The following is a 19,347-nucleotide window of genomic DNA, read 5'->3' on the forward strand; positions in this document are numbered from 1 at the left end:
ATATTAAAAAGTGTAAGCAGGATTTGTGCTATTTTGAGGCCTGGTGTAGAATTGCCACCTTCCACAGCTGGATAAAAACTCTCCTGCACATGTCCCTCCCACTGGTTGAAACAAGAGATATGGAGCCAAATTCTGATTCCAGTAACACTGGGATAAAGCTGGAGAAGTGCCAAGGAGTCACTCTGAATTCGCACTGGTGTAACTGAGTTCAAATCTGTCCGCACGTTTCAGGATGAAATGAGGACCATGCAAATATTGTAATGAAAGTAACAAGCTTGATATTTACAGGATACTTTATGTGCTATTGAACACAATCTCTCCTCTTGACTTCTCGCTCTCCCTCTCACACCACTAGCACCCTGAATCAGTGATGTGCCGTCTATGTAGGCAACCCATGCATTGTACGCTATGAAAGCCATGACTATGACCTCCTGACCAGCTACATCCATGGGACAATTCTGTCCAGCCCTCGAATGTGCATGGAGGATGCCATTTTGTGAACAAATGTAAACAAGAGATCTTGGGTTTGAACCTCATTAGCACCAAGGGATGGAGGGTCAGCTTCTGCTCTCAGTTACACTGGTGTAAATGTGGAGTAACTCCACTGAATTTACAGCAGTGGAACTGAAAGATTGGAATCTGGACTGGCTTCTTATGGGGACACAGACTGGATGAGCCAATAGCTCTTTTCTGCCCTTCACTTCTAGGATTGCAAAGTGCATAGATGAATCAGGCAGTGGGTTGTGTGAGATAGAGGAATAGTGGACTAATGGTTTGGATCTTGATTTTCTGCTCTGTGGTGTAAAAAATGCACACAGGTTCCCCCTCACAGACTCTAGATTCCTAACTTCTGCCAGTCATATTTTACAGTAGAACCATAGAGTTACAAATTGACCAGTCAGCCACACACACCTCATTTGGAACTGGAAGTACACAATCAAGCAGCAGAAGAGACGAAAAGAAAAGAAAAGAAAAGAAAAGAAAAGGCAGATACAGCACAGCATTGTGTTAAATGTAAACTACTAAAAAAATAAAGGGAAAGTTAAAAAAAGATTTGACAAGATAAGGAAATTGTTTCTGTGCTTGTTTCATTTAAATTAAGATGGTTAAAGGCAGCATTTTCCTTCTGCACAGTAAAGCTGGATGAAGTCAGTGTTCAGCTGTAAACTTTTGAAAGAACAACCATAATGTTTTGTTCAGAGTTATGGATATTTCAGATGAACAACCTCTATTCCCAACGTGTTCATAACTCTGAGGTTCTACTGTACATATAATGTACAGGGCCAGAACCTCAGCTGGTGTAAATTAGTGTAATTCCAATGAAGTGAATGGAGTGATGCCAATGTATACCAGCTGAGAATCTGGCCTACAGCATCCGGCAGCATCTGCTCTTTGAACTTTTTGCATTACTGTGCCATAAGAAAAGAAGAGCGCTTCTTCCTTAAGTACAACACAAAATGGGATCAAGTTGGTAAGGACACTCCGAAGTACTACAGCACGTTAGAAATGCCATGGAGAGGAGAGATTAGATTTGACAGATAGTCATTTTATTCCTCTGAAACTCAGGTGTGTTGATCAATTCTCAGTACTGCCATTGCAGCAAATACGCATAGTCAGAAAACACATTACGGCTCAGGCAACCATCAAAGTAAGGAATACAATTAAACATCAATCTTTTGCTGGTTTAGATTCACCCAAGTTCAGAAGTTCTCTCTCTCACCCTGCCTTACTTCTGAGTGCAAAGACAGTGACAGTTGCATAGCAATTACATTCTAAAATGTCCTTACTATTATTTTCCTTTGTCTGCAGCCCTTTACTGATTCCTGTTCTTTTATAAAGTACTTATAATCGGGAACTGGTGGCCAGTATTTTTATCTTTAAAAGAGAGGGGCACCATGATCTCTGCCCTTAACAATAACAATGGGCTATAAAGAAACATGGATATGTTCAGGAAAGATTCTATACAAGTCTGGAAGTAGGCCACAGATGACAAGGGGACACCAGGAAAACACAGGACTTCCTCCTCTTTGAAACCTGCTCTTCTCAGCTTGTGAGCCCTGCTTTTATTTTACTCACTTCACTGCCTGCCTACAAAACCAGGCCAGCCTAGCTAAGCCACACACATGCCCATCATCCTTCTCCTGCCCAGTCTCAAGCACTGTTCTTGGCAGCTCTCCAGAAACCAAAGAAAAAGACTTCAGTAGCAGGTGGACTCTTTCCTATTGTCCTATCTGGCCTTATTATTTTAGTATGACACCATCCAAGAGACTGATGCATTTGAAGCACTATCAAGTGCCATTACTATTAAAGTGGCTAAACGTAATGGGCCACTTAGATTGGTTTTAAACAGTTTTTAAATTTCACTAGGGGTCTGATCCCAAAGTGCTTATGCTGGGAAAACTCTCAGTGGAGTCATGTATAAATCAATGGGAGATTTTGCTTGGTTCAGTATTTAGAAGCTCTGTATGTAGAATTAGGGGGGTGGGATAGCTCAGTGGTTTGAGCATTGGCCTGCTAAACCCAGGGTTGTGAGGTCAATCCTTGAGGGGGCCACTTAGGGATCTGGGGCAAAGATTGGGGATTGGCCCTGCTTTGAGCAGGGGGTTGGACTAGATGACCTCCTGAGGTTCCTTCCAACCCTGATATTCTATTAATTTAATTTGCCTTTCAAAACTGAGAACTCATCAAACATCCATGTGTATGTAACAGCCTTATGGAATGTTTTCTTCTGGCACGCGGCTGAAAGGATCCTACACAGATTCTGGTAGGCAGGGAGTTAACACCTCCCCCTCTCACACTGCCACCCAACCTGCACTTCGCTGACAAAAATGGGTGTATTAGCAAAGCTCCCTATTGGAATACTAATAGGCTTCATTAGCAACAGGAAATGATTCCCTGGGCAGCAGATAAGTATATAAACCAGCAGGGAAGGAGTTGTATGGGAGAGGGACTGGAGTAGGTTGGTGAGCTTTTGTTATTTCTTAGTAGATCAAGGGAGGATGAAATAGGCCTTGTTAGGTTCTGCTTACTTTAGAACTTGGCTGAAGCTCGCCCTCCTTTCTGGGCCAAGCTCTGGTCCCACTGAAGTCAATAGTAAAACTTACATTGGCCTCAGTAGGATCAAGATTCTTTATTTAGCCATGGATAAGGGAAACATTTTACTTGGGACTGCCGCTGAGAAAAGCCGTCTGTGTTTCAGTCTGAGTCTTAAAGTGCCAACATATTTTACTAGAACATTTCTTTTAAAAATAAACTGCCTTCCTCTACTGCTTAACCTCAGACTGAAAGCCCGTTGCTTAAACTGCAAGTAACCTAACCTGCCACTTACACTTATGCTGAATCCAGTAGTGCTGAAAACACTACGCACGCAGTGACTTATCTCCAATGCATCATGTGAACTCACCCAACAGTTCAGAGCCAGGCACCTGGTAGTTCAGAGACTGGGAACAAAGAGAGACATCCTCTCAATTAAGGTTTGCATAGCTCTACTTTGAGTTGATGGCATTTGCCCAAGCTGCACAGTGTCAGAATAAGAGCTCTGTCTTACTAGAGTCCATCACATTGGGGAAGTGTATGCCATAATGCCACTGCCACCACAAAAGAATTTACAACAGGAAGCATCGCAGCTGTTTCTTATTAGCATTAGTACAAATTACACAAAGCAAATGGTTAGCAGACATGTTTCCATAATATTGAACTCGGGGCAATGAATAAAAGTGATTCTTTTTCAAGTACAATTTTAGATTTCCAAAAGAAACCGTTTCCAATTGTCCAGGAAGGGAGTGTGGATTAGGAAGCAGCATGTAGCTATTGCAAGCACTCGAAGGTAGTGTGGCTGTGATTTGCTGGCATTTTCCGGCAGAGCTGTACAGATTTAGAACCATATATTGTGGGTATGGATTTTCCCATTTCTGCAACCCTGTTTGAGCTACTGCAATATTATAAAGAGTGTGACACTTTGTGTTCGTGTGCTGCATTCTAGAACCCTTGCACTAAGGTTTGCTTTTGGAAAAGGACACAATTCTCCTCCACATTTCCCTCAAAGGGCTTATTGTGAGTTATTTTTCTAATAGTCCCAAGTCCTTCGATACAGAAGAAGCATGTGCCAACAGAGCATTCTTATAACTAACTCCAAAGGGGAGAAAACCCCATGTGTAGAAACAGACTCAGTGTACAGAACTGAACATTTCACTGTGGCTTACAAATAATACACAGTAATCCTCTGGACTGGAACACTAGAGGCATGAGTCTCCTCTCTGTTCCACTAGTTTCACACCAGTATAACTATTGACTTGAATAAAGAAAAGGAGTACTTGTGGCACCTTATGATTTAGGGCTGGAGGAAAGCCCATTGAAGCCAATGGGACTCTTTTCTAATGACATCAGTGGGCTCTTGATCAGAAGTAGTGTGAGCAGAGAACAGGGCTGTCGGGTGTCACCCATTCGGCTTGCACTCACACCTCTGATATCCCTCTCACCCATTTGGCAACCCAGCTGAATCCTCACACAACCAGCTGGGCTGCAGGGATGACCTGCAGTAGCTCCACCACCTACTGGGGGTCACTGGGGCACTTGCTCTGCAGTTAACCTCACTGCCTCTCCACTCACTGCTCCCCCCTTGCAGCTGAGCAGGAGCATTCCAAAGGCCAAATCAAATTCCTCTCCGGACATATCTTTGTGAGCTAAGGCTCAACCTTCCCCCACGACAGGGATTGTGTATCTCAGTCTAGAGAGGGAAATGACATCCCCCCTCCTACTTCAATGCAAATATTGCTGCTCGACCACTGGCAGGTACATCTCTGTCTTTCAGATCAGAAAAACTAAAGATACAAGCATGGTTACGGGGCGAGGGTGGGGGAAGCAATTCTCATTTACAACCAGGCCAATTTACATTGTTCTAGCAGAACAAAGGGGGCTTATAGCAGGTTAGGCCAGAGAGCTTTAAAGGAGTGCTTACACCAATGAGAATCAGGCCCTAGCACTCAAACCTTTCAATCTAAAGCCCATTTCTTAAGCCATTTTCAACCTCCCATTTGGTAATGGTGCTAACTGAGCTAGGCTATTGCGTTTGTTACTGCAAACAATCTTTCTAAGACAAAAGTCCAGTCAGTATTTTCCCCAATCTTTTACTAATGTTCTATTTGTTTCCCCCCCCCATGTCGTTCCCCCCCTTTTTAAAAAAAAAAAAAAAGACAGCATCTTTTTAAGACAGCTCACTCCCATGGGAATTCAGTGTATGGTTTGGGGGCAGTATATGGCTCTCAGCAATGCTTTTGCCACAGCCTGTTTCAAGGGTACCTTTATGCATTGATCATGCTGAGCAAGACTGATTGTTCTGCAGAAGCAGCAGCTCCCCTTGCTGCCACACAAGAGGGGCCCAGGTTCAAAAGTAGGCTCAGCCCAAGTGGAGGCTGACAGCACTGGATTGCCAGGGGGCAATTTATGGAGCTAATCCAGCCCTTGCTCTGGAGGGACACATTTGTCAGTGAGGGAGAAGATGCCATGACAGCAGCAGTGGTCAGTGAGAAGGAAAAATGAATGAGCTGTATGAACAGAATAGGTCGAATTGGTCGGCCATTTTAAAAAAAGGTCAGCAGCAGGTATATTTGGGGGATAGGCTGTTTTAGCTACAGTAGCTAAAGAACTCACTCACAACTTTCCCCCAAATTCTTAGACTATGCCTACATTTGTAAACAAAAGGGAATACTCATAAAATGTTGAAATTGCTTGTAGCAAATGTCTTTTGATCCAGCTATGATTCTTTTAAAGTAGAAAACAGACCCACATAGTTGCTTTTGAGGATACATACATACACACACACCTCTCAGGATGGTTCAAAAGTAGAACTTGATTGGCTACAGTCTGAAGTGAAAGCCATGAACGGAACAAGAAGCAAAGTAATTTGTACCAACTATGTTTAAAAATGCATCTAATTTGGAAATGAATGACATGTATGTTCTGACTCTTTAGTGCTTGTTCAGAGGAAGTGGCCTGACCGGTTTTACACTGCAGAGCTATTTAACTACCATCTTTGACAAGACTTGTGAGGGGGAAAGTTAGTTATAATCGCAATATTGCTTCAATAATGCTTGCCCCCTAATTGCCTTTAATTTCAAAACACCCAAAAAGGAGGGGTTTTTTTTGCTATATATTGTACTTCTATGCAATACAATCAATGAAAACAAAACACCAAGGACAAAACATTAAAACATCCTGACTTCAACAGTCTGTCATATTTAAAAGTTTAATATAAAAAAAATAGCACCACTGACTGTATATACAAATTTCATACAATGGTGTATGAAAATTCTTCCAGCACATTGGATGTAAAAATATCATTGTTGCTAACTAATTTATATATGTTGTTAGTATTGTCTCTGCCTTCTGATTACTATTCAGTTTTAATGGCTAAAAGAGGGGCAGAGAGAGGAAAGAAAGTATGTTAGGAGTAGAGCTGTGAGGAACCAGAACTTCTGTTCTGTGGGAAACTCCAGAATTTGAAATTTGGGTTTCTTCCAAATCAGAGCAAAACACTGAATTTAGATATTTTATACAAAATGAATTTTTTTAAAAAATGGTTTGGGTCAATTGAAACATTTCATTCAAATTTGACTTTCTACATAATATACAATCAAAAACATTTTCAAATGACAACGTTGTTTTGAAAACAAAAACCCCAAAATATTCCTCCCAAGAATGTCAAAAGAGAAGTGTTTCAATAATAGTGAAATGTTTGTTTCAGGGAGGTTTCCAAAACAAAATTTTCTCAAAATCAGCAGGTTCCCTTGGAAAGTTTAGATTTTGAGGAAACAGCATTTTGCAATGGAAAAAACATCCCACTGGAAAATGTTTGACCTGCTCTCTTTTGGAGTTAGCTATGTTACAGTGAAGTGAGTTTTTGGATGGAAGGAACTAAAATCAGAAATTTTTTTAAAAATAAGAAAGATGGGCTACATTGCAGAACATGTAAGAAAACTAGATTGTCCTAGGATTTGCTGAGTATGACATTACAGATATATCAAGGTCTTTACACTCTTTTGGGCTGACTTTAAAAGCAGGTCAAATAAGTAGCATTATTGTAAGTAAAAGACTTAACTTTTGAAAATGCAACAGTGAACAATTAACTGTATAACCGTCTTGTTGGTGTGAACACATTTATGTCCCTAGCACACATCTGGCTGAGCAGATTTTCATTCTGTGCAACACGGACATAAAGCAATGCAGCTCAGTTTAAAGTTCTAATCGTCCATATGTTTAGATATTAGTATATTTTATACTTAGTATTATAGGAATTTCATTTAACACATTTATTCAGGTGTTCATTTCAAAGGCATTTCAGTGTGCATACAGAACTTGTTGAAAACTGGTCAGTCATTTGCGGAGCCAATGCTGCAAACATATAAGGGCATAAGTAACTTTTACTCATGTGAATAACCCCAGTGAGTTCTATTAAACTACTCATGGGATTAAAGTTATTCAAATTCATATGTGTTTTCAGGTTCAGGCCCTGAATTTGTATCTTTTTTGTAGCAGGTTTATTCTAATGTTGCACATAAAAATGAGTTTTGTTCTGCATGACATTTTTGGTAACATTTTATTCTACATGAACAGAATTGGATGGTACCATCTGATCACTGCCATGTAGAGGTTCAGGAATCCATTCTCTGAGACAGGTTGAGTCTGGCTATCACACAGCCCTAATATCTCAAAGAGTTGCTAAAAAATCTGGACACTCATTTAAAGAGAATGCTGTTTAAGCTGAACGGGTAGAGGTATCCTTTTGATAAATCTCATTTTTAAAGAAGAAAATAAGAGCATATCCAACCCATAAGTAATCTATTATTTTTTTAAAAATATACTTGTCCTGGCATGGCTGTATAGGATGTGGACATTCGTCTTTTTTTTTTTTTTTTTGGTTCTTTTATGGTGCAGAAGGACATTTTGAATCCACTTAAATCCTAATGCTCAACACCTCTGCATATGTGCTGAACGTTAACAAGATTACCCACAATGGCAGCTTCAGTAAGGAAATTAATCTAGAAAATCTACCTTTTAGATCCAACACAGTTGCAAATGTACAGTGTGCGTTGTATTTTCAACTTCTTTTTGGAGAACATTTCCACTGTACTCTTTTGCTTTTTTAAAGAGTGCCACAAAATATATGGCATACAGGCATGGCTCAAGGAAGGAGGCAGACTGCTGAGAATGCCAGATGCTCTGGGAGCTATCCAACCACTTTTTGACTTAACGAGATGCAGTGTGTTGTGGCATCCTATCAGGAACGCTTTCTGCGTTTTGGTTTTTCTAAACGGTGAACTAGTTGTCGGTGAGCAGTGAAGGGTCGATCATGCTAGGAGCTGCAGTTCCTAATTTGTGTGTATACTAGATGTAAAATCAAGGTGGCTCAATCACACCCTCTAGAAAGCCACCATGTCATCAGCAGCTGAAGCCTGGAGTTTATTAGGATTTGTCCCTCTAGTGGGAAAACAAGGTACTTCAGTCTTCAGAATTTTTTTTTTTAAACTAAAGAATTTCAAGTTTTCCAGATAGTGCAAGACATGGGGGTAGTGCCCATAAGACAACAATAGCTGACCAAACAAAGGGCATTAATCTGACCTTTTCCAGGCCTTTTATCTCATAATGCTGTTGTTCTTGGGTCTGCATTATAACCACACCCCAGATGTTGGCAAATTACTAATTATGCCCCAGAGGCTGACAGGTGGCTAATGAGTGACTCTTCTATAGTCCCTCATCAGTCCTCAGCATGTGTCAAAGCTGTATTTGTTTCCGATTTCCCACTTCTGATTACAAAAATAGGACTTACTATAATCATAATAACAATATTAATGATATAAAATAATTATTGTAATTATATACTTTTTGGAAAATTATTAACACAGAACAGCTAAAAGACCCCATTGGATTAAAAAAAGGTGAAGATGCACAAGTATTAAAAAAGAAAGTCTTTGTTAAAAAAGAGGGAAAAACAATTCACAAGTTGATGTATTTCTATAAGGCAACATGTTACCTTTTGTCTGCTATCTCGGATTATGTTGGGCCACTGTTGAAGGAAATGTCAGAACTTTGCTTGCTTGAGTTTATCGATGTGGTAACAAAGTTTCAATGCTGGTCCTAATTTCAGCCCCAAGTATTTCATGATCATGTCACTTTTCAGTAACAATAAAGCATTGCCATCAATCTCCTGTTTTAAAAAAAGAGAGAGAAAAATCAAGATGTATAACCTGTGACCAGTGCTGAAAAAGTAAGAGAGCAAGCATTCCATTGCAGCTAAGACATCTTCCAGCTTCCATCTTCAAATGGCTTCATTCAGAGTAGAGCTGGCAGAAATTTTGTCAATTTTAAATTTCAAAGCACCTTGATGTTAAAACGTGCCATATCAGTGCTAAGTATTAGCATGACTTCCATACATTTCATCATTTCTGTTTGATGGTCAGAGCTTGTCTGTGTGATCCAAGTTATACTAATGAAGCATTACTATCAAGCTTAATGTGCACGGACCATTATTGTGCTTAGTGCTGATCCACAGTAAGATCACTTTATGATTCACTCAATCAGCAGTTGATGGTCAATTTCCACTCCTCTTGCCCCCACACACCACATTGGAAACCACTTTCTCCTTATCGCTTCTTCCTATCATTTTCGGAAGGTAAGATAAAGGAAGAATCAATGTTGCATTCAAATATGGATACAACCAACATGTGCATAGCATAAAGAAAAACAAACTTCTGGAGTTTAGAATGAAATAAAATAAAATACTATCGAGTGATTAGAGTGAATCCGGCTTTTTCAAAATGTTTTTTTCCCTTTAACATTATTAGTATGTAAGGGTTAGAATTAAATTACATGACAAGAGTGTGCCAGAGGGAGCATTCATATTTAATTAAATATCCTGCAATAGCTATGTCCCTCTGATGAAAAAGTATGTTTGCTTGATTTCTCTTTATTAATACTATGTCAGTAATGATCTAAAACTCTGCAATAGCACTATTAGAAGATGCAGGACCAGATCCTTAGCTGGTGTAACTCACTGAAGCCAAGGGAGTCAGGTTTACTTACACTAGTTGAGGTCTGGCCCACAGTAATTTGGACCAGTATTGTAGACTACTGGAGTGTTTCTATAAGGGATTGGGAGCAAGAAGTGACACAGGTTTCTCAAGTACAGCCTGCAAGACTGCAGTAGCATTTGGAGATAGCGAGCAGCTTCCAGCTGCAATAGGAAAGCATTAAGGCTTGTTTCTGCAAACACTTATTCCCGAGCATATTTCTCAGCATGGTGAGTAATCCCTAAAGGGGCACTAACCCTGTGGGGTTGATTCACTAGAACTATTCGGAGTAGCTAGAGCTATACTCAGTAATAAGTGTTTGCAGGATCAGGCTGCTAGTGAATAAAAGGATTAAAACAGCAAAATGAGACTGCGCCTCCCACTTCTTGGTCCCACTTCAGAGGCTGGAAATGTAGGCTTCCCCTCTCAGTAAGGTCACCCTCTCCAAGCAATACTGTCGAGTGGTAAGCTAACTGGAACAAAGCTAAAATAATCAATATGAAGAAGGTCGAGAAAACTATATGTGCTCACAATTACAATATCCATCACTGGAAGAGGCAGGTTATAATTCTGAATGAACAGGTTTAATTACCTTAAACATAAAGATTTTAGTCTCCTTCACATATGCATTTGCCAATTACTGACCATAATTAAACTATCAGAGCGTTGCATTGCTTTGCTCCCTTTTAGTTTGATTTTGCTACTTGTTAATTCTCCATGTATTCCTCCGTCATGTACTATACTCTGCAAACTCTCTCTCTCTCTCTCCTTCCCTTCTCCCACGGCTGGGTATCACTTTTGCTGCTTTCTTCTTGCTGAGAGGTCATTGCAAAACCACACACACTCATTGCCAGAAATGCTACTGCAAGAGAGGTGTACAGCTGATGGTCTCACACCAGTTCTGCGCCCTTCAGTGACCCTATCAATTATGGGCTAGACTCCTCTGAGCCTGGACCCTGTTGCAGTGGCTCCAGATGCAGAAACTCTCCCTGGGAGAGGCTGCAGCGCAGAAAACAGCCTAGGAGGTTGGGGGATTCGCGGATCCAGTGCACACCCCCAGAAGCCACTTTTGACAGAGTTACTGCAGAATCTTGGCCACAAGCAAGAGCTGCCTTCCTACATGGGAAAAACACAAGGGAGGGCTGTGATGGTACCACTCACTGCCTTCCCTGTTGTGGAGATAGGGGAATAGACTGGCTAAGGTGGATTATCTCTCCCTACAGCTGTTTAGGTGAATTTGGCACAGTAAGTATAAGTCAATCCCCAATCCCTGATGGTCACTTTAAATATAACAGGGCAAGAGATAGCACTGTCCTCATTTGCTTTTCCTTTTCCCACTTTCTCTTCATTGTACCACCCTGCTACAACGGTGGTGTCACGGCTAAGATTAGTTGATTGCTAAAGCAATGATTTCAGGTGCTTGTTGGGCCTGTCAATGACATTAAGTGCTTCAAAGTAAATTACGCTTCATAGAAAGATTTAACACACAGGAAGATATGGCTAAGGTTAATGGACTAATCACTTGCCTCTCCCCTCTGGGGTCTCCATGCTAATCCAGCTTAGATTTGAAGGTTGAAAAATTGCAGGGATATATATATTTCAAAGGCCTAATTGAATTGAGTTGTGCAGTAGCCTCACCCAAGCTCTCAGACCTATTGCATATTTTACAGTGAAACTGACTCTAAGTATATACAACAGGTGCTGGGTACTTCACAATGGAAGATGTGGCAAATTTTAGTGCCCATTTAACTGGTTCTCTTTTGTCACAAATACTGTAGGACTATGGCACCACATAAAATCCTACAGCATAGCTCACCTAGAGGCTGTTGTGTCAGCGCACCAGGCTCCATGCTGTATAAGACAATATAATGTCAGAATCTGCCACATATGCAATAACAAAACAAAAACTGCCCTGATGCTTTTGTACTAGGCAGACTTGTCACTTCCCAAACGTTCTTCTTTCTGGGACAGGGCGAGGAATAGCAGGGAAAGTCTGCACATGTTTCTGGGATCCTCCCTCACATTCACACCTGCTTCCCCTGATTTACATCTCCCCGCCCCAGTCTCAAAACCTTCCAGCAAGGCAACTTTTGTTCAACTGCAGATGGCTAAACTATGTTGTCTACATTGCTGGTTTATACCATGCTTTTGTCAAACGGTTTATAGGAAAGCCATACGGTGTTTGTAATGGTCAAGGAAACTAAGTTAGCTCCTTACTGGCCTGGACTTCATTTAAACACAGTGCTGGAGCTAATTAAGATATGGCCTTAAGCACCCAGCCCAGGGGATTAGCTATAGAATGACATAAGGCATTGCTTCCCTCCAGGGGTTGAGAGAGCAATTCCTCCACACATTACTCTCAGCCTCTGCTGACACGAATCACCTGGCTGGACCTAGAAGTTCTTTTAATGTAGAGTTAAACTCCAACACTTGGATGTTAACATCAGCTGTGTCTTGTAAACCGCTGAGTGCAAGCAATTCCCTGCTCCTTGCCTCACAAGATAAGACTCTCACTTGGTAAAGTCAATGACCTGTAAACTCAGCCCAAATAGCTGGGTTACACCATGGACCGCCTCCTACGTACATGTTTTCTGAAAAGCTCCACGTGCGGACCTAACGCGTGAGGATCTGCATCCTTCACAAACCAAACCACATCATCGACAGTCCAGGTCGAAGGGTTCTTGCTTGACGGCCGAGCTGCATCTTGTCTTTCTGGCGAAGGACTTGAGGCTATGGATAGAAAAAGCCCATAACAGCATGTTACAACTTAATACCAGTTAATGTGTTTTGAGAGCACTTTGGAGTAGGGCAGCCTTACGTGGTTGCTACGGTGTTGGTGTTCGGGCTGGTGTGGGTGTGGGGGTCGGGGGGGGCAGGGGGGAGAAGAGAAGGTATTTGACTGCTTACTAGGAGACTTGGTCCCAGCTGGTGAATTGTGTTAAAAACGATGAAATGCTCAGTCTCTTGCTGGGAAAGGAAAAAACGTACCAGCTGCCATGCTCATAACAGAGCAGCCACTGCTGTCTGATCTGCAGGCAGCAGGAATATTGGCTCAAGAAGGCACTGCTCTCCCACCTGGAGATAAAACACCACAGCGCTAAACAAAGGAATTAGCCATCCAGTGCAAAGGCTGGATGAAAGGGGATTTAGCAAATTGTTTGCTCTTAGTGTTCAGATATTTTGACTTATCCTGCAGCTTAAAAGAGCATTTCCATTTGATATCCTCCTAATCTCGGGCTCTCACAAAGTTGAAGGTCCCCAGTGATTGCCTATTTGGAGAGCTACTAAAATGTGCGAAGATGAACATTGCACATGTGACTTTTTAATGGTATAAGCCCAGGATGATTTAAGGTCACTTCAGCCTGTTCCAGCCTTAAATCAAGGCAATAAAGGCACATTGGAATGAAAGTGCATTTATGTTTTTATTCCTAGTCTCTGCAGAATTATAAATCTCAGTCACTACGTGTATGCAACCTGCCCCCCACCCCTCCTTCATGGTGTTGCACTATTTGCAGTGCTATGTGATGACATTAGATTACAGGAAAGCTGTTTACATTTGTCTATACAAAGCAAACTTCACATTAACTGGAGGCAGCGTATAGACTCATAACACCTTAGTAGCCAAAACCGCCTCGTCTCTCTTTGTTAGAGCAGAATTTTTAATGAGTAGATATGAATAGTAAGAGACCAGGCACAACAGAAAAAGAACAGAGCAGGCAGGGGGAGATCAGAATACCTGACGAGTTGAAAAACTGGAGGCCAGAGAAGCCCAGAGTAGTCAATAGGGGAATCAGAGAGGCTCAAAGTGGCTGATTAGAGAAGATCTGAGACGACCAAAGAAACACTGAGCTTGAAAAAATGTATAAACTCTGTAAGAATCCCACAGACCAGTGAGAGCACTATAATACATGTGAGCAAATGGAATGGGCTGGATTAGCGGCTCATGTAAATTGGTATCCCATGGACTTCAATGGAGCTCGGCTGATTTGCACCATCGGAGGATCTGCCCCTACAAGCAGGATCCCTGCCTAATGTCCAGGCTGTGCATACTGGTACTTTTTTGCCATCCAAAATATCTCACAGTGTAACATAATTCGGTATATTTTTGCAATTATGAAAGATGGACTCCAATAAGCAGCAATACTATGGATGTGCAAATCTGACTGATGGGGCTTCGTACTGGGATTTGATGTAAATATCGTGATAATTATACTCTCATTTACTAGGTCACTCTTTTGGATATACAGGACAAGGAGTAGCTGCAGGTCCTCTAAGTAGACTGCTAGTGTTCATGTTCATATGCAATCAGGCAACTCTGGGCTCCACTAGCAGAATAAATGCAGTGCACATCTGGGATCTTTGGCATGAAGCTGTGAAGAAAAAGCGTGCCAAATAAATGGTACCATCTCTGCCAACCATCGGATGATCAGCAACGTAGAATACGTTGTCAGGGACGAGCGAAAGAAACAGGATGCATCTTGAAAGCAGAATTTCAGCTAGACAGAAATAGGTTCTCATTATTTTAGCTGAAAAAAGCACCAAGTTCTATCCCTCTTGATCAAGGTGGAACCTTGCTTTCAGTCTAATCCAGATATAGGCATGTGTGTGGAGCTACCTAGAAAACTGCCAGTTGGCCGTTCAAATGGAAGGCTGTCAGTGGCCAGGGCAGACTTTAGGTTTTCACTCCAAAAAGGGTGGTTAGGTAGTGGCGCAGTGAGTCAGATGCACCTAGTGAATTTGAGAGGGAAGTTTCTACCCTGACACTATAAACTGTAGAAGACTATGACCTTGATACTGCTCCTGCTAGGTGATCTAGCCTCCATTGTGCTGAATGAGCATGAAAATGAAAATGTCAGGCAAAGCTCTGCTTCTGATTACATCAGTGTCAATATAAAGCAACCCCAGTGCATCTACACCAGTGTACGTGAGGGCAGAGTATGGCCCAGTGACTCTTGTCTGATGTGCATTGCTTCCAGAAATGCCATGGAAGGGCAGAGGAGAACAGATGGCCCACTGGGAACAGCAGGAAGTCTTTAACAGTATTAGCCATTTCTCTAATAAAAAGAAGGGGGAGGGTGGAGAAAAGAGAAGGTTGAAATGACAAGAGAATTCAATTCACCCCTGACAATGAAACAATCAATAAGTTGAAGCTAAGGTTTTTAAGATAAAATATAAACGACCCTTTTAAGCAGACTGTATTGGTAGAACTCTTCAAGGATATCTGAAAAGCCCCAGAAATTTAAAATCACTCTTTCAAATTCCAAATCAGTAACAGAGCACTGATTTGAAAACCATTAACTGTTTTTTCCCCCAAATATTAATATTTGAAATCCATTTCCCCCAGCACTTCTCTGCTACACCCTGAATTCAGGGTTCTGTGCTTTTCTGACATTAGTTAATGACATCACAAGCACCTACAATAGATTATTTGCTGACATTATCTGTCGTGTTTTAGAGCCAATTTACCCATATTTATTTTACGGGGTTTATCACTGCAGTATCACCACCTCATATGAGTAAGCATTAAAGTAACAGGGCATTGTTGAAACTGGCATACCATTAATTTGCACACAAAATCCAGAACTCGGGTCTTGGTAAGCAAGTACAGGAAGATCTGTTTTCCATATGTTTTAGAACATTTTTCAAGCTTTTCACTCTGGCCATATAGTCTATTGATCTGGGAACTTAAAAAAAAGCCCCATAAACTTCTTCATTTACAAAAACTTAATTTCAACAGGACTTTATTACATGTTATACAAGGTGATTTGGTAACATCATTTTGCTGGAAGAATCCTACATTATAAACAAAATTGTTTGATGGTTGTATGATAAATACTGTACTTTCTTGTGTCTGAAGGTACTTGCAATTAACACAGGGTTTAGATAAATGAAGAAGTCTCATCTCTCATGGGTATTTTATGCTATCCTGTCATCAGAATTAATCAAGATGTTAATGAATACTCAGATTACAAAGAGATGTGAATGTTCAGTATGAATAATTATTTTTAGAGATCATAATCTAGGTCAAATCCAATTTCCCCGTTTTTGACAGGTGGCAAAAAATTACCAAATTAATGGAATGGGATGTGGAAAGCTAGGCAATGAAAGGGAGGGAGAAGAAAGCACTTCTCCATTCTTCCTAAAAACAGATGATGTGGAAGAAGAGGAATAGATCCTATTTCATCCACACTAAACTGGGAGGAGAGGTAGATACACTGGAGGGTAGGTATAGGATACAGAGGGACCTAGACAAAAGGATTGGGCCAAAAGAAATCTGATGAGGTTCAGCAAGGACAAGTGCAGAGTCCTGCACTTAGGACGGAAGAATCCCATGCACAGCTAGAGACAAGGGACCGAGCGGCTAGGCAGCAGTTCTGCAGAAAAGGACCTAAGGGTTACAGTGGATGAGAAGCTGGATATGAGTCAACAGTGTGCCCTTGTTGCTAAGAAGACTAATGGCATTTGGGGCTGTATAAGTAGGGGCATTGCCAGCAGATCAAGGGACGTGATCGTTCCCCTCTATTCGACATTGGTGAGGCCTCATCTGGAGTACTGTGTCCAGTTTTGGGCCCCACATTACAAGAAGGATGTGAAAAAATTGGAAAGCGTCCAGCGGAGGGCAACAAAAATTATTAGGGGGCTGGAGCACATGACTTATGAGGAGAGGCTGACGGAACTGGGATTGTTTAGTCTGCAGAAGAGAAGAATGCTCTCTATAAATATATCAGAGGGATGGATAAATACCGGAGAGGGAGAGGAATTTTTTAAGCTCAGTACCAATGTGGAGACAAGAACAAATGGATATAAACTGGCCACCAGGAAATTTAGACTAGAAATTAGATGAAGGTTTCTAACCATCAGAGGAGTGAAGTTTTGGAATAGCCTTCAAAGGGAAGCAGAGGGGGCAAAAGATCTATCTGGCTTTAAGATTAAACTCGATAAGTTTATGGAGGAGATGGTATGATGGGATAACATGGTTTTGGTAATTAAATATTCATGGTGAATAGGTGATGGGATATTAGATGGGGTGGGATCTGAGTTACCCAGGAAAGAATTTTCTGTAGTATCTGGCTGATGAATCTTGCCCATGTGCTCAGAGTTTGGCTGATCACCATATTTGGGGTCGGGAAGGAATTTTCCTCCAGGGCAGATTGGAAGAGGCCCTGGAGGTTTTTCGCCTTCCTCGTAGCATGGGACACAGGTCACTTGTTGGAGGATTCTCTGCTCCTTGAAGTCTTTAAACCACGATTTGAGGACTTCAATAGCACAGACATAGGTGAGAGGTTTTTTGCAGGAGTGGTGGGTGAAATTCTGTGGCCTGCGTTGTGCAGGTGGTCAGACTAGATGATCATAATGGTCCCTTCTGACCTAAATATCTATGAATCTATGAATGAGGGGGGATTTGATAGCTGCTTTCAACTACATGAAAGGGGGTTCCAAAGAGGATGGATCTAGACTGTTCTCAGTGGTAGCAGATGACAGAACAAGGAGCAATGGTCTCAAGTTGCAGTGGGGGAGGTTTATGTTGGATATTAGGAAAAAAATTTTCACTAGGAGGGTGGTGAAGCATTGGAATGGGTTACCTAGGGAGGTGGTGGAATCTCCTTCCTCAGATGTTTTTAAGGTCAGGCTTGACAAAGCCCTGGCTGGTATGATTTAGTTGGGGATTGGTCCTGCTTTGAGCAGGGGGTTGGACTAGATGGCCTCCTGAGGTCCCTTCCAACCCTCATATTCTATGATTCTATGAACCAATTTTTGGAAAGTTCATGACAAAAATACATCAGAAACAGGGCATAGTTGCGGCAGAAGAGAAGCAGAACAGTATGTGCCAAGGAGGCTTTCAGCAAGAATTCTGAGACTCATGGACAACATCTAACGCCTACTGAAGTCACTGGAAAGACTCCTGCTGACTTCAGTGAGCTTTGGATCAGGCCCATATGCACCACCTTGGGGCGACCAAGCTCAAGGGCTCTCTGCCCCATTTGTCCTTTTCTTTGACTCTAGTCTTTAGGCCTTCCTCCCAGGCCTGGAACCACCCCAAAGAGGATGATGAAGTGATGTAAAGCCCAACAACTAAACTGGTGTCAAAACATAGTAAAGAAACATAATGCAGAAACTGAGATAAAAATAGCAAAAGAAGAGAAGATAAATAATGTGCTCCTTAAATACAAGAGCAGCCCAAGCTTATTAGAGAGCATGTGAGTGGCATGAAGTCAGCATCTGAAGATGTTGATTTAGAGAATCTGGAAGGGTGTCAGAGAGAGAGAGAGAGAGAACTACTGACATTAGAAAGCCTGGTGAAAAGGGAAACTGGCAGTTTTCTCCAAACTCTTAAAGCTCGAGAAAGCAGGAGGATTTCCAAGGCTATGTGGGTTACAGCAGAATAATTCCACATCCCTAGCAGATTGTCTGTATACAATGACCTAAAATGAGGCAGAAGCCACAGCAGGTGGCAATGTGGAGGCACCTCCTTAAAGCCATAATCTGGAGATGTTTTTAGTGTAATTGTGGGGAATTGGCCACCAGCCTCCCATTCACCTGACTCCATCATGGGAACTTTGAGGTTAAAACCTATGCATTGCACTTTAAAAATGGGTTCTGCTATGCATAAGTATATACTTTATAGCCTGAATTATGTGGGTTTTTTTAAAAGTGTCCTTTACAGTAAATAATACATGATCTTTTACAAAAATATCAGTGAATAAAGAAAATTTGGCTTGAGGCTTCAAAAAAAAAGTCCTAAATTTGTTCCCCTTTTAATGCCACCTCAGTTTAATGAGCCCTTCTTGTCACTGCCTTGTTAGTATGCAAACAGAGATGGATACATGCAGATTCCAATTGCTCATCTCTGTTTTCTTATGATTGAGCAGCATGTAAACTAGTTCTAGGGAGAAGAAAAACACAAAGAAGCATCCTAGTGAGATTGCAGATTTCTGAAACCTTTGCAGCTGAGTGTGTTGTGAAGGCAATAAATAAACTACACGCCTGCTGCACTGAAACCAGTTCACAAAAATCTGTTATTAACATAGTCTAGCAATACCACTGAAGGTGAATGCAGCAAGTTAGCTGAAACATATGATCAGTGTGAAGACATACACAAGGTTTAAGAAAACATGCACAATACTTTGTAAAAACTATGGTAAGAACTTCAGTATTATTGTGGAGAAGTACTTCAGAACTGATGCGATCACAAATATCTAGAGGAAAAATGAAACCAAATGGTGAATGGGAATGTAACTGTTTCCCTGAATCTGTGTGCTATATTGTAATAAAACCATGACCA

General features: G+C 41.4%; 1 protein-coding gene across 4 annotated transcripts in view; it reads right to left on the reverse strand.

Annotated features, from left to right (window-relative positions):
* Nucleotides 1–5,201: 5,201 nt before the first annotated feature.
* The window catches only part of SCML4 (Scm polycomb group protein like 4), a 108,671-nt gene continuing 94,525 nt past the window's right edge, over nt 5,202–19,347 (reverse strand). For all 4 annotated transcript variants that reach the window (XM_075126622.1, XM_075126621.1, XM_075126623.1 and 1 more), the window contains 2 exons: nt 12,649–12,794; nt 5,202–9,202 (listed from right to left, as the gene is read on the reverse strand). In XM_075126622.1, coding sequence (XP_074982723.1) covers nt 9,077–9,202; nt 12,649–12,794 — 272 coding nt within the window. In that variant the 3' untranslated portion in view covers nt 5,202–9,076. The remainder of the gene's footprint in view (nt 9,203–12,648; nt 12,795–19,347) is intronic.

The sequence above is a fragment of the Caretta caretta genome, chromosome 3, assembly GCF_965140235.1.
Source record: "Caretta caretta isolate rCarCar2 chromosome 3, rCarCar1.hap1, whole genome shotgun sequence".
Classification (NCBI taxonomy): Eukaryota; Metazoa; Chordata; order Testudines; family Cheloniidae; genus Caretta; species Caretta caretta.